The 22,740-nt window shown below is 41.1% G+C and overlaps 2 protein-coding genes across 2 annotated transcripts; one reads left to right on the top strand and one right to left on the bottom strand.

The window, feature by feature from the left end:
* The first annotated feature begins 8,649 nt into the window (after positions 1 to 8,649).
* On the top strand, positions 8,650 to 11,022 carry LOC145087636 (TPX2 (targeting protein for Xklp2) protein family). The gene is made up of 7 exons (XM_079025641.1): positions 8,650 to 9,651; positions 9,753 to 9,798; positions 9,885 to 9,977; positions 10,079 to 10,198; positions 10,293 to 10,451; positions 10,538 to 10,632; positions 10,741 to 11,022. Exons 1-7 carry the CDS (start codon positions 8,795 to 8,797, stop codon positions 10,823 to 10,825), a joined length of 1,455 nt encoding a protein of 484 aa, XP_078881767.1. The 5' UTR covers positions 8,650 to 8,794; the 3' UTR covers positions 10,826 to 11,022.
* A 2,722-nt stretch (positions 11,023 to 13,744) lies between these two features.
* LOC145087635 (H/ACA ribonucleoprotein complex subunit 4-like) lies at positions 13,745 to 15,824 on the bottom strand. The gene has a single exon (XM_079025640.1). The coding sequence runs from the start codon at positions 15,715 to 15,717 to the stop codon at positions 13,993 to 13,995; it is 1,725 nt and encodes a 574-aa protein (XP_078881766.1). The 5' UTR covers positions 15,718 to 15,824; the 3' UTR covers positions 13,745 to 13,992.
* Positions 15,825 to 22,740: the final 6,916 nt, after the last annotated feature.

The following is a 22,740-nucleotide window of genomic DNA, read 5'->3' as shown; positions in this document are numbered from 1 at the left end:
TCCCTTCCGGTGCTGCCACTGAACCAACACCAGAGGTATCTCCTTATTCCTCAGAACCTTGATCTTCCGATCTCTGATGGCCACTGGTCTCTCGGCATAATTCAGACTCGCATCCACCTGAATGTCCTCTAATGGAACCACTGCCGACTCATCGGCTATACACTTTCTCAATTGCGACACATGAAAAGTGTCGTGGATCTGTCTCAATTCCGCTGGCAACTCCAAACGGTAGGCCACCCGGCCTACCCTCGCAATCACATGAAAAGGTCCAATATACCGGGGCCCCAACTTGCCCCTCTTCCTGAATCGAATCACTCCTTTCCAAGGAGAGACCTTCAGGAGCACGAAGTCGCCGACCTGAAACTCAAGCTCGGACCGGCGTTTGTCTGCATAACTTTTCTGTCGGCTCTGGGCGGTCAATAACCTCTGTCTGACCTGCTGAATCTGCTCTGTCGTCTGAAGCACGATCTCTGTACTGCCCATCACTCTCTGTCCCACCTCTCCCCAATAAATGGGGGTCCGACACCTCCTACCATACAACAGCTCAAAGGGCGGCATACCGATGCTCGAATGATGGCTGTTGTTGTAGGAAAACTCCGCCAAGCGCAAATACGCATCCCAGCTACCCCCAAAATCCAACACACACGCCCAAAGCATGTCCTCGAGCGTCTGAATCGTCCGCTCACTCTGACCGTCTGTCTGGGGATGATATGCGGTACTAAAATGCAATCTAGTACCCAACTCCTCATGAAATTTCATCCAGAATCTGGAAGTGAAACGCACATCACGATCTGAAACAATCGCGATCGGCACCCCATGCCGAGATACTACTTCTCTCACATACACCTCCACTAATTTCTCTGCTGAAGAACTCTCACTAATGGCAAGGAAGTGAACGCTCTTCGTCAATCTGTCTACAATCACCCAAATTGCATCAACTCCTCTGGCAGTCCTCGGCAATTTGGTGATGAAATCCATAGTGATCTGTTCCCACTTCCACTCGGGAACCTCCAATGGCTGCAACTTGCCATGCGGTCTCTGGTGCTCGGCCTTAACCCTACGGCAGGTCAAGCACCTCTCAACAAACCACGCGACGTCCCTCTTCATGAAGGGCCACCAATAATCTTTCCTCAAATCCAAATACATCTTTGTAGCCCCGGGATGGATCAAGAATTTCGATCGATGTGCCTCCTCCATCAAAGCAGTACGCGTACCGCCCACAAACGGTACCCAAATCCGACCCTGAAAGGTCATCAACCCTCGAACACCGTAACGAACTCTGAAACCAACCCAACAACCCGTTCCCTCTTCTGCATCTCCGGTTGCATAGCCTCAGACTGTGCCCCACGAATGGCATCCAGTACTGGAGCTATCACGGTCAATCTCAAACATACATTTCGTAGTGGGGTGCTCTCCCCCTTACGGCTCAACGCATCTGCTACCACATTAGCTTTGCCCGGGTGATACAGGATCTCGCAATCATAATCCTTGACCACATCCAACCACCTCCTCTGACGCATGTTTAGGTTGGGCTGGTCCATCAAGTACTTCAAACTCTTATGGTCCGTGTATATCGTGCAACGAACCCCATACAAGTAATGACGCCAAATCTTGAGGGCGAACACTACCGCCCCCAGCTCTAGATCATGCGTGGGATATCTCGCCTCGTGAGGCTTCAGCTGCCTCGATGCATATGCTATTACATGCCCTCTTTGCATCAGAACTGCACCCAGCCCCGAAATAGATGCATCACAATAAACTACAAAATCCTCCATCCCTTCCGGGAGAGCTAACACCGGGGCTTCGCACAATCTCTGGCGAACTGTCTCAAAAGAGGTCTGCTGCTCAGGTCCCCATGAGAATGCAACCCCCTTTCGGGTCAATCTAGTGAGTGGCAATGCAATTCTGGAGAAGTCCTTAATAAATCTCCGATAATACCCTGCCAACCCAAAGAAACTCCTGATCTCCGAGGGTGACTTCGGCACCTCCCAACTCATCACCGCCTCAACCTTGGCCGGATCGACCGATATCCCTTCCTAATTAACAAGATGTCCTAGGAATTGGACCTCCCGCAACCAGAAGTCACACTTGGAGAACTTTGCATAAAGCTTCTCCGATCTCAAAACCCCAAGGACCTCCCTCAAATGCTCCTCATGCTGCTCTCTAGATCTCGAATACACCAAAATATCATCGATAAATACAATCACTGACCGATCCAGCATTGGCCTACATACCCTGTTCATGAGATCCATGAACACAGTCGGGGCGTTGGTGAGCCCAAAAGGCATCACCACAAACTCATAATGTCCGTATCGCGTCCTGAACGCTGTCTTCGGGACGTCCTCATCCCGCACTCTCACCTGATGATATCCCGACCTCAAATCGATCTTGGAGAACCAAGATGCTCCCTGCAACTGATCGAATAAATCGTCGATCCTCGGTAATGGGTAACGGTTCTTGACCGTCAACTTGTTCAACTCCCGGTAATCAATGCACATCTGGTGTGAACCATCTTTCTTCTTGACGAACAGGATAGGCGCTCCCCACGGTGAGCTGCTCGGCCGAATGAACCCCTTCCCCAGCAGCTCCTGAAGCTGCGAGGATAACTCTTGCATCTCTGGAGGAGCAAGATGATAAGGCACCTTAGCGATAGGCGCGGCCCCCGGAACCAAATCAATACTGAACTCCACTTGCCTCACGGGAGGCACACCCGGTAACTCTTCGGGAAAAACATCTGGGAACTCACGCACCACCGGAACCTCCTCAACTGAACTCGGTCTCTCGGAAGCCACCCGCGTATCCATCACATACGCCACAAAACCCTTACAGCCCTGCTGTAGACACTGCCTCGCCCTAGCGGCCGAACAAAAACCTGATCCTGAACGCGTACCCTCGCCGTACACTGAAAGAACTCCCCCGCTAGGGTCTCATATGGTCACCAGCTGACGCTCATAGTCGATAACCGCACCAAATCGGCTCAACCAATCCATGCCCACAATGACACAGACATCACCCATCGCCATAGGAATCAGATCAATCGGAAACTCCACCCCGAAAATCTCTAACACACATCCCCGGAGAACCTACGTGACACAAATCACTCTATCAGCAGCTATGGAAACTCTCAGAGGCCGACTCAATGCCTCACGACTGACACTGATACGCTGACTAAAGGCCAGAGATACAAAAGATAGACTCGCACCCGAGTCAAATAACACTAAAGCAGGCACATAATTCACAAGGAAGGTACCTACACATAACCTAATATAAGCATAATATTTCAAAATCAATATAAATACATGAAAGGAAACGTACCAGCCACCACATCGGGCGCAGCGCGGACTTCTTCCGCAGTCAGCTGGAAGGCTCTCCCTCGAGCTCTCGGTGCCTCGGTCTTCATAGGCCGACTCTCTGTAGCTCTGATGGCGGCAGGAGCAGATCCCTGAGGTGCTCCGCGCAGCTGCGGACACTCAGCCTTCCGGTGTCCGGTCTGGTTGCAGTGAAAACACACTGTAAACCCCTTGGGGCAGTCCCTGGCCATGTGCCCCTCCTTGCCACATTTGTAGCAAGACCCTGCTCGACATACTCCATCGTGACCCTTGCCGCACTTCCCGCAAGTGCGGCCCTTCTGACTCCTTGGTTTGGGATCAGCGGGCTTGGCCCGCTTGGCTGCCGGCTGAGACTGTGCCGGTCGCTGATCCCTCCCTTGAGACTCTGCCTCTTCTCTGGCCTGGGTCTCAAGCTCAATCTCCCTCTTCCGGGCATTTGCCTAAAGCTCAGCAAATGTCCGGTACGAGGAGTTCGCCACGAACTCCCGGATATCCCTACGCAAAATGCTCAAATAACGGCTCATCCGAGCCTGCTCAGTGGTCACGTGCTCAGGGCAGAACATCGCCCTCTCATGGAACTTCCTCGTAATCGCCGTCACTGACTCAGTACCCTGCTTGAGGGTCAGAAACTCCTGTGCCAAACGCTCCCTCTCCACCGGGGGAACGTACTCGTCTCGGAACATGACAGTGAACCTCTCCCAGGTCACTGCCTCAAGCTCAGCAGGTGTATAATGCGCCGTCACAAACTTCCACCAGTCCTTCGCTCCCGAGCAAAGCTGGTTCAGCGCGAACCGGACCTTCAAATGCTCAGGAGACGAGCAAGTGAAGAAGCACCCCTCAATATCAGATATCCACCTCATCGCTGCCACCAGATCCTGGGTCCCATCAAACTCTGGTGGTTTTGTGTTGCTGAATTCCCGGAATAGTAACGCATCCCCACCCTGCGGCCTTGCAGCAGTCACCGCTGCGGTAGCCGCTGCAGCAGCAGCCTCAGAAAGAGCGGCATAACGCTCGTCGAACGTCTCAATCAGCGTGGTCTTTATGGACCCAAACATCTCCGGAATCTCTGCCCTGATGGCTGCAGCTACCTCCTCCTGGATGATCCGGCGGATATCCTCCTCACTGGTACCACTGCTCTCGGGCGTCAAACGTGTCCTCACCATGATCTACCGCTGAAATACGACATACAATAAATTTAGAATCCACACGAGCACACTCACACTCGTCAACTCTTTCCTCCTTGATTCTTGGCATTCCAAAGATTCTTACTTGGGCTGCACCCCGTTCCGGTGCTTTCGGTAGTACGGGCCCAATACTACTGTCCGCACCGCATCGGGGTACACTCCAAGTCCTCCTCTTCGGATCCCAAGTCCCAAGTACTCTATCATGCGTAGACTACTCTCTAATAAATCTCTCATAAGTCCCTCGCTGCTACCTATTCACTCTCAAGCGTCACATAGCAGCTCACCTCTCCCTAGGCTAAGGCATCACAAATCAGGCCAATCTAGTTCTAATAGCAATACCTAGCCTACTCTAACATGCAGATACATCATATCGATATTAACATCACATAATGTAAGAGTATTTTGGGAAATCACCGTTCGGGCGCGGGCTGATCGTACACACATCTCTTGCTCTGCGTCTTTTCAAAAATCTTTTAATCTTTTGAAAATTACATCTCAAATCCTCAGTTTGAGTTCAAATACGCCCGAAGGTGTACTCGAATCCCTCAAACCAAGGCTCTGATACTAAATTGTAACACCAAGAATTTAAAAATAATTTTTCGCATTTTATAAAGGCAAAATTCATTTAATATTCACAAAAACATCATTGTCTGTAACTCATTTCATAACATATAAAAACCACAAGATCACATAATATAAAAATCCCGCGTGTGTGCACTGATCAGGCCGGCGCCTTCCCGCGATCCTCACTAGTACCTGAAACAAAAACAACAACACTGTAAGCACAAAGCTTAGTGAGTCCCCAAAATACCACATAACATATATTAGCCACTCGAGGCTATAACTCTGTGGGTCCGTGCACCCATACTCTGTGAACCCTCAGGTTCTAACTCTGTGAACCTTCCGGTTCTAACTCTAGGAACCTTCCGGTTCCAACTCTGTAAACATGCACAACATAAATCACATAGAAATAATGCAGTACAACACATAACATACATAGCACACAAATACTCTGTCACATAACTCTGGTTACCTACTCAAGGTAAAGTATAGTGAGAAGACTCACCTCGCGTGTCTCGATATCTCATAATCCTGGGAATCCCTCGTGCTCGATTCTCCGAGCTCTAATCCTCCTATAACATCATATGTCCCTAGTTAACACTTTATATCTCTAATGTTGACTATCCCTAAGAAGTCAACACAGGTCCACTCTGGTCAACGGTCAACGGTCAACTTTGACCGGACTCGGCGAGCGCTAGGGCGACTCGGCGAGTCTAGACGTCCTCACCAACCCTCTAAGATTCCCTTTCTACACGTCGAGTATCCCCCCCGACTCGACGAGTTCCACCTGGAAGAATCGCAGGGCCACCCCGACTCAACTCGCCGAGTCCGAAGAACAACTCGGTGAGTCCCAATTCGACTCAGACCACCTGTTAACCCTCTCTAACTCGCCCTGACTCACCGATCCAACCCATAACCCGGACAGGACCATTCTAAGGCGATCTTCAAGCTACTCGCCGAGTCTATTCATCGGACTTGGCGAGTCCATGCCATGCAACCGCTCAAACTGGTTTCTAAGGTCAGATCTGCTCCGACAATTCATAGATCTGGCCTTCCTAGACTGGTTCATCACGTAAAGTCCTTATTTCGGTGTTCACAACACACCCCATGACTCATAATTGACGTTTTGACCTAAGGCATAAGGATTCCAATCCAAAACCTCCATTGATTCCCGAAAAGCTCAGGCAAGGGACACTCTGGACTTCCAAGGGTCCCGATATAGGGTTCCAATCGCTTGGGGGACTAAGGGAGCACTCGATTTAGCCACAAAAAGGGTTCAATAAACCCTAAATCCATATACACATCAACATAGAAGGGAACAACTCGAAAATATTACCTGAATAACGTTGCTCTGTGCCCCCAACTCTCAGAATATAGCTTCTCCTGTTGTTCCCTTAACCAAGTCTCCTCCTCCTTGCAAAATAACACTTCCAAGATCAATAATGGTCTTCTACCTTACTCCAGATGCTCACACTCGAATTAGGGTTTCGCTCAAAGGACTGGGGCGAACAATGACGGCCATAAGGCCCCTTTATATATGTCCCAAACCTGGAAAGTTAGGGTTTCGTTAAACAGCGCGGACTCGCCGAGTCCAGTCGCGAACCCGCGACCAGTTCCGCGATCCTACTCGGCGAGTCTGAGCTCCAACTCGCCGAGTCCCCTCTCAAAACACCAAAATCATAAATATAACGATACCTGGAATTTCGGGCTGTTACACTTTAGTCCAAAACTTTTTTTGAACATAAAAGTCTCGATTATTTGTAAGAACACGATAATATGTCATTTCCTGTTAAAAGAAAAAAAATTGTTAATTTGAGCTAAAATGAAATAATCGAGATTTTTATGTTAAAAAAAAAAACTTGAGGCTAAAATGTAAATTTTCCAAAAATATTGAGACTTTCCTGACAATATCCTTCTTTCATCATCTCAAAGCTCAAATAATTTGTTGTCAAGCCCATAAAAACTCCACTAATCTCCAAATTGGCTTCCACTTGGTCCGAGTCTTCTAAAGTATTTGAAATTAAACATAAAGACTAAAAGTACCCGATATAGCTATAAACTAAAATAAAAAGTAAAATATACATGATGATTTAACAAAAAATAAATAAAAACATGCAAAATTTGTTTCCAAAATAATTAAAACATGCAAAACAAACCATAAAAATATATAAATAAAATGCAACTATTGTATTTCATTATTGAACTCTCTTATAGAGATCATACGACTACATATTCGTGCAATCTTGCGGCTAGGGCTCGATTTATATGTAGTAAAAACATATTGCCTCTCACTAGACTTGGATTGTGATCTATAGTGACGTCACCAGTAATCACTTCACTAGACTTAGAACTGGATCTGTATGACACAATTGCCATATAAGAAGATCATGTTTCAAGGTAAGTTTGAGAATAAAGGACCTTTAAATCCAACTTACGACTACAAGACCCAACCTTTTTCTCAATAAGTTTAGGGGTTGGCTATGGCTCATCATCTAACCCTTCTATCAACACTTTTGAAGGGGTCATGAAGTAGGTGTGAACCCTTGTATATCCATGTTCAATATACACACAAATTACTTTGTTATTAAGAAAATACCTAGCTAATTTATACACATCTAGGTCATTCCCATGAGGTAGCATGCCATAGTCAAAATTCATTTCAGGTTCATAACAAAGTGATAATACATTGTTTGGCAATTTGAATACCCTAACTTTTAAAGCATTGCGTCTAGCTCGTGAACTGAGAAGACATCAATGTCAAGGAAATCCATGTAGTCGAATGTGCTAAGGTAATGCCTACCATGGAACTTTATGAAAATTCCACCATGATGAATCCTTAATGTGATGCATAAACCAAATACACACGTAAACAAAACATTGTTAAGAAACCAAGAAGAAAGTTAATAACATGAAACCAAGAGGAAGGTCTATTCCTTTTACGTTAATGTATTATATAGTTTGTTTGTATTATTAGTGTGCGTTGAGCGAGAACGAAGTTTCTACAACGTCAAAACCATTTTTGCCTCTAAAACCCTACCAATGTATGTGTTTAAATCTTGATCGAGTTGCAAGTTTAAGAGAACATCGATGAGTTTCTCGAAAGAGAATCACAGTTGACATAGAGACTACTTATGTCGAGTCTAATCTTAATTAACGACGTAAATGGGACAAGTAAAAAAAACAATATTACCCATATGTGAGGTGCACGTTTGGGGATAAAACGGTCTTAATTAGACGGAAGGTGAAAAAATAACCATTCATGCCATTTTTTTAAACCATAAAGATAGTTATAAAACATTTTCTGAAAATAGCATCACCTTACAACTTTTCTTAAAACACATACCATTTTTTTAAAATTTGTCAAATCATTATTATTTAAGAAACCTTTTGAATCGCTTCCTACAAATCCTACTCCCAAAGTCCCACTCCCAAGTGAGCACCCGATTTGATTGTACAGACAAACCCGGATAGTATGAATGTATGACGGGTTGACGACTAAATAGGCCCAGCCCATTAACGCCGGCATATAGATCCGAACACAAACATCCTATGAAACCAAAACTAAGAAAAACTAGCCGTTATCACGAGCGCCCCTCAAACGTTCATATCTATCTTATATTCATTCTTCGCCATCATTCATGATCGTCCAAACAACCAACCCCGTGTTTATTCTTTCCTTCCCGTTGTACAGCCACTTCCCCATTTTCCGGCGACTTTAAGATGGAAATGCAAGGGAATATCGCCGGAGCAGTGACGCTCACACCTTCCAAATCAAAGCTTTCACACAAGTCAAAATTGCCGGAGAATGCCAACCCTAACGTAACTAGTCCTGATCCGAAGGCATCAAAATCCCCAGCAATCAAATCGGCAACTAAAGTTCAGAAATCGGGGTTGAAGAAACCGAATCAGGTTGCGTCACCTTCTCCGAGGAACAAGATTCGGGAGAGGAAGTTTGTGGTGGCGAAGAAGAATTCGAAAAGGGAGAAATCTAATACCCCACCATCCGTCGATTGTAAGTGCAAAGCTAGTTCTAACTCGAAAAAGTGTTTGTGTGTTGCTTATGAGACTCTTAGGGCTTCTCAAGAGGGGTTCTTTAATATCGGGAGTGCAAACCCTTGTTTACCTGTTGGGAGTGAAGTTGAAAAAGAAGAAGAAGCAGAGAAAAACATGACTGAAAGCCATAACTTGAACGGACTTGAAGAAAAATTAGGGGAATGTAAGATTGTTGAGGCATCTGGTGTAACTGTCAGTGCAAAAGTTAAGAGAAGAAGGGATAAATATATGGAAGTAGCAAGACAGAGCATTCCTGAAGATGGACGCGGAAGAGTGATGCATCTGGTCAAGGCATTTGAAACTGCTTTGACGTTACCCAAATCCAAAACGGATACTGAGGGCGAAGAACAGAACGAGGAACTTGAAGGCGAAGACACCAGAAAGATTCCAAAATGGGAATTGCCCGGGTTGAGACCCAAAACTCCGGTTACTGAATTCTCTTCTCCGGATCTTTTCCTCACCCCGGAGAGCTTGGGATTAGATTCACGCGCTTCTTCTTCTTCATCAGGTAGCAGCCATGAAAGGTTGGTGATCCTGAACTTCACGTATTTACTGAAAACGAGCTTTAGATTTTCATTCACTGTTCTTTAGATTTGATTCTTAATGACTTGTTCGTACTTTTCAGCGTTTCAAACAGGAATTCTTGTGGTGGGAGACGCAGCAGACGAAATGTATGCTCTCGTTCTTCTCTGGCTTCGTTTTCTTTATTCTGATTGTGAAATTGAGTTATACAACATTAATTTTGCTAATCATATAGAGTTCTGAATCCTCTGCAACTTTTGGTGGTAACCGGGGGAAGAGAAGGACACCTAAAGCCACTCCTCTACAGCCCTTCAAGCTCAAAACCGAGGTTAGCATTTATAATTATAACCTGCGATCATATATGTTCATATCAAACTATTTGTTTGGTTGTATATATACTCAACTGCTATATTTTACTTGTATATACAGCAAAGAGGAAGATCCAAGCAAGAAGAGTTCATGAAGAAAGTACTGGAGATGACTATTGAACAAGAAAAACAGAGGATTCCTGTTGCCAAAGGTCTCCCATGGACAACAGACGAACCAGAGGTAAGTAAGCTTTTACTCATCATCGTAGGTGTAAGATTATAAAGATTTAGCAGTTATCAGTTATCTCAAAAGTGTGATGATGAATTTCATTCAGTGTTTGGCAAGACCACCAGTTAAAGAAAGTACTAGGCCAGTTGATTTGGTGCTACATAGCGACATGAGGGCCATGGAGCGTGCTGAGTTTGACCATCAAGTGCAAGAAAAGCTCTCGTTCATTGAGCAATTCAAACTGGAAAGAGAAAGACAACAGAAGGTAGATTTTTGACAAGTGTTAAGGTGTGTTGATTTTGTTATACACTTCTTCAATGATGTGTCTTTTCTTCCAAATTTGCTGTGTAGTTAGCAGAAGAGGAAGAACTAAAGAGGTTGAGGAAGGAGCTTGTGCCCAAGGCTCAACCAATGCCCTATTTTGACAGACCTTTCATCCCAAAAAGGTATAACATGTTATGTTGTGTAAAGTTTAGCAACAAAAGGACAAACAAATGCAATGGTTTTTTTGTGTGAAGTTTATGGTAATAGTTAACAACGATGTGTTTTTGTAGGTCAGAAAAGCAACCGACTATGCCCAAAGATCCAAAGTTTCGCAACCCTCAGGCTCAGCACAAGAAGATGAATCCTGGCCACTGAGAGTGTCGCTTGCGTACTAGAGCTGATTCTTTGGTTTTTTATTTGTATTTGTTAAGTTCTTCCTTGAACTTATGCTTGTTCATAGTTGTTTTCTATATCTTTTTAACATGGATAGCCGTTTATGAAAAGGTTATTTTACTTGTAAATGTTTGGAAGAAAAAAAAAATGGGAAACTTGGGGTGAATTTTTAGTTTTCAGTTTTTTTGGAAAAGTTCAATTGGAGTAGCATTTCAGTTTTCAGTAAAAAGTCTAGAAAACACTTTTAAACTACTATTATTGTTAAAATCCCGACTAATCCTTGATTAATCTCTACCTAGACATATATTTTTGTTATTATTAGTTGTATTTAACTAATCATATTTATTTATTTAAAATTTAACTGATTTAAAAAGGTCCCCAACTAGTTGCCAACTAGTCTTAAACTAGACAAATTATTCTCTAGTCGCTAATCGACCAATTTAGTATTATCTAACGATTTTTACAAGCTTGGTTAAAATTTAATTGACTTTTCAAATAATTACAAGGGCTTAATTAATCCGTAAAATTACATAATATAAATGGTTATGTATAATAGTAAAATTATAGAAATTGTCCCTCAAACCCTAAGTATAAATTATAGTGAACGATTAGTGTGACCTTAAAGTTAGTTTATCTGGCAGAACTGAATGATTTTAAAGTCAGTTTATCTGTCAGAATTATTTAAATCATTTTTGATTGGCAAGTTTTGAAATATTGTATCTTGTCCATAGTTGACTAGTTATGCCAATTCCTTAGACTATGTTTATCCGTATTGTCCACCAACTAATCATAATTACAAGATAATAAAAGAAAACAATTTAATCCAAAATACTTCCAATCGATCGAAAGAAAAAGTGGCATGTAAACCAAATTTAAACGAATACACGTGGCAATATCGGATTGCTATCTTTTTTTTCTTTTTCATTTTAATAACTATTTATAAAATGTATTGTTGTTTGTGTTAGGTTGTCGATAAATGGTAAAAAAAATGAATTTAGTTGGTTGTATATATGGATGTAAGAAAAAATATCTATCTAATAGAAGAATAAGTTGTGACCGGTTGCTGATAAACATAGTTTAAAGAATCTTTTATGGTACCTCATCACATATCAAGATGGGAAATAAAGTATGAAAAACATAAAAAAAAATTAATCAAAAAGGGGGTAAACAAATTTGCTTGGTAAGAAAGATATTTAATAATTACATTCATGTTTTGTTGCTCATGAAGAAGATGAAACTAATATAAATGAGGATTTTGAGGTCATGTATGAGTTTGAATGTTGGACGACCAAAATGGAGCAAGTGATAAATATGAAAGTAGTAGAAATGGGGATGTCACGATGGATTTATAGTAGAACATTGTTGGATAAGATATCAAACGCGATAATTAAGAATTTGTTGGGAATGATGTTGATCATTGAAAAATTAATAGAAAATAGATTCATGTTCTATAGAATAAGGAAATGACAACCATGAAGGAAATGGGAAAATAATATTAGTTAGACATGAAAGAGTTGTCTATTTTCGAATACACGACCTCGCATGAGATGATATGGATACATGAGATGATATGGATACCAGGGAAGTGAAAAACCACATGTCCCTTTTATATATATATATATATATATATATATATATATATATATATATATATATATATATATATATATATATATATATATATATATATATATATGTCTTATTCTTTGTAGTGTTTGTATAGTTGCTTCCCTACATTATTTCATATTTTTTCTTTGTTGGTATATGTGTCATACTGGTTGCTAATAAACATAGTTTAAAGAATCTTTTGTAGTACCACATCACAGATCAAGATGGAAAATAAAGTGTGAAAAACATAAAAAAAAATTAATCAAAAAGGGGTTAAACAAATTTGTTTGTTAAGAAAGATATTTCGTAATACATTCATGTTTTGCTGCACGCGAGGAAGATGTAACTAATATAAATGAGGATTTTAAGGCGATGTCTGAGTTTGAATGTTGGACGACCAAAATGGAGCAAGTGATGAATATGGAAGTAGTAGAAATGGGATGTCATGATGGACCTACAGTAGAACATTGTTGGATAAGATATCAAACACGATAATTAAGAATTTGTTGGGAATAATATTGATCATTGAAAAAATAATAGAAAATATATTCATGTTCTATAGACAAGTGCAAAGAAGGCTACCAAAAGAGAAAAAAAAATATGGGTGTAGTCGTTGAGTGTTGATGATACAATAAGGAAATGACGACCATGAAGGAAGTGGGAAAAGAGTTGTCTACTTTCAAATACACAAATACACAACCTCAGATTGGATGATATGGATATCAGGGGTAGTAGAAAAAGCAGATGTCCCTTATATATATCTTGTTCTTTGTAGTGTTTGTATAGTTGCTTCCCTACATTATTTCATATTTTTCTTTGTTGGTATATGTGTCATACCGATTTGCTTGTAACTGCTTTATTTCATGTTTATGTTTATGTTTGTTGATAGTTGTTTACAACCGTGCACCCGCCTCTTATGTCTCTTTTTACACGCTTGTATACATATATACACGCAGTCACCTATGTGAATTGTCGCTCTATCCAAGTTGAAGCATAGCATCTACCTCAACTGATATCCTATTCTAATGGGATTCATGGGTCTATAAGTCTATTGAAGTGTTCATGTTTAATTACATTCCCCATATTTGAGAAGAGAAATTAAATATCCTCCTATTGCTGATTGGTGAGGATGCTGTTGCTCGACAGGAAAAGCCATCAAGAATGAAAAACATTACAAGCCTAAACTTATACTATAATCAAAACAATGTTCAAATATTTATATTGGTGACAATCTAAAATCAAACTCATACCAAGTGAAAACCTTAAAACAACTTATTAGCTACATCAAGAAACTACATAAATATCAAAACTGAATTTCAAGATAAGTTAAAAGTTCCATAGGCCACCAAAATCCTTAAATATCAAAACACATACTGATTAAGCAAAAACAACACATAAACATCTGAAATCAACTCTAACACCACCAAGAGTTGCTACCTGAAATCATCATCTCCAGAAATATGCAACAATCCATACCATCGGATAGATCTGAATTCAGGAACTTGAAAGTTCCACTCAGGATTCTTGCAACATTCTCATATCTACTCTTCATCTGCATCTTTCTTCTTCTTTTTCTTCTTCTCCTTTTTCTTATCACTTTTACCTTCTTCTCCTTCATCGTCACCATTTTCTGCTTCTTTGTCCTTTTTCTTCTTCTTCTTTTTCTCAGACTTATCATCATCTCCATTCTCTTGCTTACCTTCCACCTCATCAGCTAAAACACCCTCTTTCTTCTTCTTTTTCTTCTTCTTCTCCGTACTCTCACCTTCCACCTTTTTAATAACTTCTTCTTCTTCAACCTTTGGTTTCTTCACTGGTGTTTCTGTAACTTCTGCATCTTCCAATTTCCTTTTACGCCCTTCATCACCATCTTCTTCACTATCCTTATTTTTTTTCTTCTTCTTTTTCTTCTCACTATCAACTTTCACACCCTCTGCACCCTCCACCACAGTCTGCTCAGGTGCAGGGGCAGCAGCAAGGCTGGCAACCACCGAATCACCGCCAGTAGGAAGAACAACATTCCTAACCCACTCAGATGGAGTTTTCTCATTTGGTTTTCCATGTTTGCTCAACTTCCCTTCAGAAATCAGCTTCTTCTTCATTGAAGCAGTGGGACCCAACCCCCATTTCCTAGGGTAAGTATCTCTATCCATCACCACCCTCTTGATCTTTGCTACAACCCCATGATCACAAGTGGCCATTACAGCAGTAGTCATCTCTGCTATACCTAAAGCTATGGCTTCCCCCTTGGTAGTCATCAACACCACTTCCTCTCCATTTTCAATATCATTTTCAAACCTCAATAAACCTGGAATCATCAGCTTAGCACCATAACATATAGCATTCACAGCAGAATCTTTCACCACTAACCTCTTGTAACTAGTCAACAACACCTCCAATGGCATGATCACTCGTCTGAGATAAGTCTCGTCCCTGTAATTATCATAACTCCATTGTGCATCCATGACATCATGCATGGTTATCATGTTATCTTTCTCACCCATTATCCCAGACCTAACTCTTCTCAACTCCTGCATATGCCCACCAACGCCCAAAATCAATCCCAAATGAACACACAGAGTTCTTACATAGGTACCAGCCTCGCAAGAAATCCAGAACACAACCAAATGCTTCTCGGCGTCATACTCCAAGAGCTTGCTTTCGTAAATGGTCCTAATTCGAAGCTGTCTCTTAACAGCAGAAATCAATGGTGGCCTTTGAAAAACCGCACCTGTTAGTGTCTCTAGTGCCCGAGCCACTTTGGCTACATCAGGCACGTCGGAATGGAGTCGAGCAACACAGACATACTCTTTTCCAGCACCCTGTTGGGATTTAACTAAACGAGTGGCTCTATCTATGCAAACAATTAAGTTTCCAGTGACTTTAGGGTCGAGAGTACCGCTGTGACCTGTTTTCTCGACACGGAGGATCCGTTTGATCCAAGCGACGACCTCATGGGAACTAGGATTAGCAGGTTTATCAAGGTTAATAACACCGTACCTGATGTATTCAGCAAGAGGACGTTTGAGAGGGGAGTAACCCGAGGGAAGAGGAGTGTAGTGACCGGTTCGTACATTGAGTCTATCGTAGTTCTTAAGAAGAATCGGCCATTCAGAAGTGTCGATAGCTGGTGTGAAGCTCTGTGGTTTGATCAGGTAATCGGCGGCTGCGGTGGCACCATCAGATATTTCATTGGTTGTCTCGGTATCCTTCGACTTGCTCTTCTTTTTCTTCTTATCAGAACGGTGAAGGTCGACCTCGGACATGGCGGCTCTTTTTGGCGTCGGTGGTGGAGGGGGTTAGCCGGAATGAGGTGTGGCTAGGGTTTTGGAAACAGAAATGGGTTTAGGGTTTTGAGGTATTTTAACAATGAGCGTGAAGTATGTCGCCATTTTATTCACGTAAATAATTAGTTTTTAATTGCTATATTTTTAGGGTTTTTTTATTAATTGAAGTATATATAGTTTTAAGTTTTAACATAAATGAAATAAAAGCATATTTTTAAGTCATAATCAAGGTGTCAAAAAGCTAGTCATGGCTTCACCATGATGCACACTATGGCCCCAACGTTTATACATGTCCCCAAATTTTATCAAAATGTCGTCTTAAATCATATATGTATATAAAAATAAATAATAATAGAAAATTCATATAAAAATATTAATTATATTCAAAATTATCGACTTAAGTCACGCCTTACAAGCGACGTGACTTGCGAAGGCTCGAAAAAATTTGAGGCTTAACGTTGTCGTAAATTTACGTCGTACGCTATTTAAAACCGTGGTCATAATATCACAAAATGATCACAAATTTGCAACATTGTTTTTTATGGTACGAAAAACAGTTTTTCGATTAAACACTCATATGTTGATTATTTTCGTAAGTTCGATATAAATTTTTTACGAGGGAATAATATTAGTTTGAAGAGAAACCACTACATCAAGAATGGTCTTATAAATGTACAAGCTTTTGTCTAATGTCTTCTTCCTCTATTATTCTTGATATATGTTAAAATAAAAAGTTTATGCATTGAGAATGCCTAATGAGTAATATCATAATTCATCATTTTTAAAGTCAAATTAATTTGCATATTCCTTAAACTAATAAGAATCCTCAAAAATCTTTTTAATATCATTATAATGGGATAAAATAATTATTTTTTTAAAATACAATCATTATTAAGCTCTTTGCAATACTTCTTAATCATTGGTCATTAATCATTCTTATTAGATATTTGTGTATAAAACATAAGTCTTTAGTCATTCATTGAAAGATTGATTAACATAAGTATTTAGTTTTTTAATATCTTACGATACTAGAAGTTTAATATAAGTGTCATTAGTATTATAACATATGTATATGGAGGTGTAGTATGCTTCTATCCCTTCTCAATCCATCTCATGTCTAGATACCCACTAGTCTTTAGTCTTTAAGATATCTTTTTGAAGCCTATGTAATAGCTACCACAAATCCTAATATATGTCGCTTCGTTTTTAGTTTTTGTTTTTTTTGTACAAGTATCAAATCATCACAAGTATCATACATAAAATGGACATCCTACATATACAAGTGAGACATATCTAGGATGTTGTCGCTAATATTAAGTCTTTAGTATTTCTTTTGCAAGTAGTCATAATACTTGATATTTCATTAGGCATTAAACTCTTTACTTGTCTTAAATGGGTGCAAAGGTTCATGAAGAAAATCGTTTTCAGACCACCGGTCATTTAGTCATAGTCAAAATACATTCAATATATCATTTTCGTGGATGCACATATGTTTACATGCAATAATTCACATAAAATATAAGATATGTAATCAACACCTATCGGTTACCACCAAGTGGTTACAAAATTACCAGATCACCCCTAAAATATGTAACATTTATTGCATGTACTCAATCTTTCAATGTTTGAATTATTTGAGAATGAAAAACCCCAAAATTTAAGAGAGTCATAGTGTGAGAGTTAGTGTCTCACACACGACTTTAGGTGAAGACACATGGCTATCTTAAGGCTCATGACATGACACATAGGTTTTCACGTCGTGAGATCAGGCTAACCTTAATCCCGTGTTTTGCTCCCTAATTAAGTGAAGTAGGAGGCTAGGGCCTGCATACCCTCAGTCTCTATCACCTCCTTCATGCCCAAAACGTTCATAGCCTCCATTAGTGGCTTTGAAGAGCTTATTTAGTGGTTTTTGGTCCTTAGAAGAAGAAGAAGACTCATTAGGTGCGTCTTTTTGGCAGTCAAGCTCCTACCTCATCATCTTTTTGTGCTTTTGGATTTGTAAGTTATAAAGCTCTTGCCTTTATATCTAATGCATGCTAGATCTAAGATTTGTGTTTTTTTTCATGGATGGGTTGGGTAGTAGGCATGGGATTCATAAAGTTAGCAACTTTATGGATCATTGAGGCATTTCCTTTTGGTAGGAGTTCAGATATGAAGTTTGGTGTTGATTTTTACTCCAAGCATGATTATTGATCCCATTATCTTCTTATTAACCTAGTTGGTGTTTAAGTCATGCATTGTACATGCATGATTGTAAAGCTTCGATTTTATGGTCCTTATGGTTGGGGGAGACCTTTTGGAAAGTCTCAAGGAATGGATTAAGGGATTAAGAGATTAATGTTTAAAGTTGTCACGAGTGGATTTCACGACATGAGCAATAACATGTCACGTCATGAGATGTGTTGTTCGCAATCGTTTTGTCCTTTTCTATCTACGACGTAACATATGGATGATCACGACGTGACCGTTGTTGGAGTTGATCGTGGTTGACTTTTGGGTCAAGCTAAGGTTTTGAAAGGTATAGGCTGATGGGGTTGTACTGTTGTTAGGTGCCGTGTTGATCTTGTCGACCCTATGTATGAGAGTTGTCGTGTTTCTAGCTGTTATGTCACACCCTCGAACCAGACGGCGGAAACGTCTGAGGGCTCGCGTGACTTAAATTGAAATATCATCACAATGAATATACATAAACAACATATACATCACCAACATTACATAGTACAACTGTCATTGTTCACATTAAGTACATTGTTTAAACATTACATATCCATAGCATAAATTGTTTGAGAGTCACAATACATAACATCCTAACACACTTGGTATTTTTCTTCAGCTTATCTGTTACCTGAGAATACAAGTTGTTTTGAAAATGTCAACATATATAATGTTGGTGAGTTCATATGCATGTTTGATATAAATTTTTTTGTATCGTTTGTAAAACCTATAAAATCCGATATTTTTTGTAACAAAAGTTGTTTACGAAAAAAGATGTGATGATCCCATAAGTATATATGTATGTGATTTCAAAATATGTAAGAGCAAATGACTTTAGTAATTGTTCATCGTATTGTAGTTGTTGTATGTAGAAGTGAATAATGTTGTTCCCCAGAAAACCCGATGTTTTCCAATTTAAATAGTACGGTAGTTTTGTATTATTGTATAAATCACTTTGCATCGTCACAGTGTATGAATATGATTTCCCATGAATGATGATATGGTAATGGATCTATATGTGAGTCATTATAACCATGCATAATAATGACTATTTCACCTGTCTTGGCATTTTTACAAACGCCGGTTTTGAATTAAGATTTTGTCACCCTAGACTGACCGAGTCTAACTGTAGCGAACAACTCAGGTATGGGAGAGTCACCCCTGTATAGATCTATACACAAACTCTTGTCCTCCCTCCAGGAGACTCTGGTTACAACTACAGGCTACGGCCGACCCTTATTGGTGTCAACCGGTAATTCTCACTAAATCCCTACTATTACCCCATGAATTTGAATAACATTGATTACAACTCGTTTGATGTTTACATGAATATGAAGAAAGCCTAACAAACACGAAAAAGGACAACTATGGCCCACTAATCATGTATGTTATTACAGACTGTCGAGTATGCGACAGACACGTTAGCCTGTTAAGCATATAATTGATTTGGACCATACTAGCAATGCCAATGGCCACTAAGCCCCAATACCATTTAAAGCCATTGAGGGTCCGTTAGGCATGTAATTGGGCCACCGGAAGCCCAATAAACATGTATTATTTATGTTGGGCCCAATAGTCATGTTAATGGGTCACGAAGGCCCAATAAGCATGATTAGAAGTATTAAAGTGCAACCGATATAATGATTACTTGTTTCATATAGTATTAATGTCGTAAGGTTTGTTTCACACGAATTGTTTAATCGAAAAGTCACCACATTCGTCAAATTGTTTTATAACGATATTTAGATTTATATAAAAAAAAATATTTTTTTCTATTTAAATCTATAAGTTATTAAAATTATGTATTTTTGACCCAATTATTTTAATATTAACATAATTGACCCATAAATAATTGTTTGACCAATTCAGCCCCTTTTCTAGTAAAAATGACAAGTTTTTACCCCTTTTATGAATAATGACATTTTCGGTCCTTAGATTATGTTTCTTGACTTTTCGGCCCAAACACTCATTTAAATCCTGTTTTCAGCCCAAAATAAGGTTTTGGACAGTTTCAACCCTTTAATTAAAAAGATTTACACTTGTAGTCCAAATTTTCGCAATTTTTACAATTTTAGCCCAAAATCCAAAAACTTTGCATTTTTAGTCCTATTTGGTAAGAAAGACATTTTCAGCCCCTGAAATTTGTTTATTTATGTTTTTAACTCATATTTTGATAAACTTGCAATTTAAGTCCCTTAAGTTTCATATTTTTCGCAAATTGGGCCTAAAAGCCGAAAAGCCCAAACTTTAGTGTAACGACCGAAAAATACAACCAATTTTAAAATTTTCAAAAACAACTCGATTCCATTAAATCATTACAAAAAGGTTTTCAGTACAAAGCATTTAGCGTGTTCCCAGAATCACATTACTACAAAATCATGAGGAGCGGTACGATCATGCCTTCGTCTTGCCACGGTCTCCTGAAGAACCTGAAAAACATAAAATCACAATTGTAAGCCCGAAAGCTTAGTGAGATATCCCTAAAATACCAACCACTTATACCATACACGCATAACATGCCACAACATATCTGATCACAGAACAGTCATGCACTTTGGGTCTACTGTGTGACTGGTCCGCCGCACCGGCCTACAGTCCTCCTGGTCCACCCTCTGAGTCTAGCAATAAACCTCGAGTCTACAGTGTGATTGGTCCGCCCGCACCGGGACTTCAACCCACCTGGTCCACTCTCCGAATCTAACCACATACATCGAGTCTGCAGTGTGATTGGTCCGCCCGCACCGGGCCTTTAATCCACCTGGTCCACTATCTGAGTCTACAGTATGACTGGTCCGCCCACACCGGGCCTTCAGTCGGCCTGGTCCACTCTCCGAGCCCCGGCACGTCTGGTCCGCCCTCTTGGGGCCTACAGCCTATCCGGACCGCTCGCTGGGCCTTCGGAACAACCGGTCCGCCCTGGGTATCTTGGCCTACAGCACAAAGCAGGACCCGCCTCAACCCAACTCCAGTCCAAACAACCATGTGCACATATACATACAATCATATAGCAACTCACAGTCAACAAGCAGATCAGACAGATCAGATAACATATCATCATCCTAACCAGGATACCGACCTAACAGGTCACTAGCATAGCATCACCCTATCTCTCAGGATACCGATCTCAACCAGGTCTCTAACATATACCATCCTAGCTCTCAGGATGCAAACATATCAAAACAATAACATAACAACAACTACCCGGATCTCAATCCGATAAGGGCCGGCCTTGGTGCCTTAGACCCTGTTGATATAGTGAGGGTAACTCGCCTTGAAACTGCCGGCTGAAAGGATAAGATCCCGCTGCTCCAAACTCCGACACGAACTCCTCCACTGAACACCAAAACACTCAACTCAATAAACACCCTTAATTACCAAAATACCCCCGGAAGACAATTGGTCAACCCTTGGACAAGGTCAAAGTCAACCCTTGACTGACTATACTCGCCGAGTCAACCCGATGACTCGCCGAGTCCCCAAGCTCAAAACTTCCCTCAATCCGCGACCTAACTCGCCGAGTCACCTTGAGACTCGCTGAGTCCGACAACTCTGAGTCCACTCGCACACAACTCATCGAGTCATGCCTTGACTCACCGATTCTCGACTCGACCAGAAAATATTGGGACTCTTTGACAAGACTCGCCGAGTCCAAGAACAGACTCGCCGAGTCTAAGGCTATCTTCAACCTACTCGCCGAGTTGTTCATACAACTCGCCGAGTTCCAGGCCATCTTCATCCAACTCGTCGAGTTGTTCTTCCAACTCGTCGAATTCCAACTCGTCGAATTCCAACTCATCTTCAAGCAACTCGTCGAGTCCACCCATGTGACTCGTCGAGTACCACCGGTCTGAATCCATACAGAAGCACTCCAGGCCATGCAATTGATCCAAAACATAGATCTAGCCTCCTACAACCCATCCATCACGTAAAGTGGCAAACTTTACGTGAATTCAAAGAGATCTAGGCCTTTAACACTTTAGGGCTAGGGTTTGGGACATGATAGCTTCACCCACACTCAACACAGGGACTTAATGCACATTTGGACCATCATCACTCCAGATCTGAGGTAGCAACCTCATATCTAACTTCCAAACTCCAAAACATACCAATATAAGCTCCCCAAAAACCCCAAAATGATGAATCCATAAGAGTAACAGCCCAAGGACGAGACATTACCTCAAAAGAACGCCCCAACTGCAATGGAACTCGAATCCAAGCAAAGCCCCTTGCTCTAAGCTTCCTACCCTTCAAGATTTCCTCAACAATTGCTTCTCCAAGCTCCCAAATGCAACTTGATCCACTCACATACGAAGGTTAGGGTTTCTGGACTTGAGGATGAGTAAAGAGGCTGGGGGAATGAATGTTATGTTCTTTATATAGGGCTCAACCCCGAGAATTAGGGTTTTCTCCACTCAGCCCCTACTCGCTGAGTCCACCTTACTGACTCGCCGAGTCGGCCACTTAACACGCGACCAAGTCGCGACTCTACTCGCCGAGTCCACCCATGGAATCGCCGAGTTCCCTTCTAATTTTACTCTTTTAGCCCTTCAACTATACTCTTTGCTATTCCGGGATGTTACAATTCTCCCCCACTTAAATTAGGCTTCGTCCTCGAAGCCTACGGCAACTCAACTCCAAAATACTCCCACGACGCGCCACCTGGCCCTAACTGGACCAGGTTCCTCAAGGCATAACCATCGAAACTCGAACTCATTTCCTCTTTCCTTGCGGTGTCCTGACCGCCGTCTCAAACCGGGCACCGGCTGTACCTTCTGACAATCACAC

The sequence above is a fragment of the Lactuca serriola genome, chromosome 2 (assembly GCF_051521515.1).
Source record: "Lactuca serriola cultivar US96UC23 chromosome 2, Lser_US96UC23_V15, whole genome shotgun sequence".
NCBI classification, from domain to species: Eukaryota; Viridiplantae; Streptophyta; class Magnoliopsida; order Asterales; family Asteraceae; genus Lactuca; species Lactuca serriola.
The sequence above is the reverse complement of the archived record's forward strand: the minus strand, read 5'-3'. Positions and strand labels throughout refer to the sequence as shown.

Coding starts and splice junctions, on each gene's coding strand:
- LOC145087636 (XM_079025641.1), top strand. CDS start 8,795: ATGGAAATGCAAGGGAATATCGCCGGAGCAGTGACGCTCACACCTTCC. Junction 9,799..9,884: donor GGAGACGCAGCAGACGAAAT/GTATGCTCTCGT, acceptor CTAATCATATAG/AGTTCTGAATCCTCTGCAAC. Junction 9,978..10,078: donor CCTTCAAGCTCAAAACCGAG/GTTAGCATTTAT, acceptor TTGTATATACAG/CAAAGAGGAAGATCCAAGCA.
- LOC145087635 (XM_079025640.1), bottom strand. CDS start 15,717: ATGTCCGAGGTCGACCTTCACCGTTCTGATAAGAAGAAAAAGAAGAGC.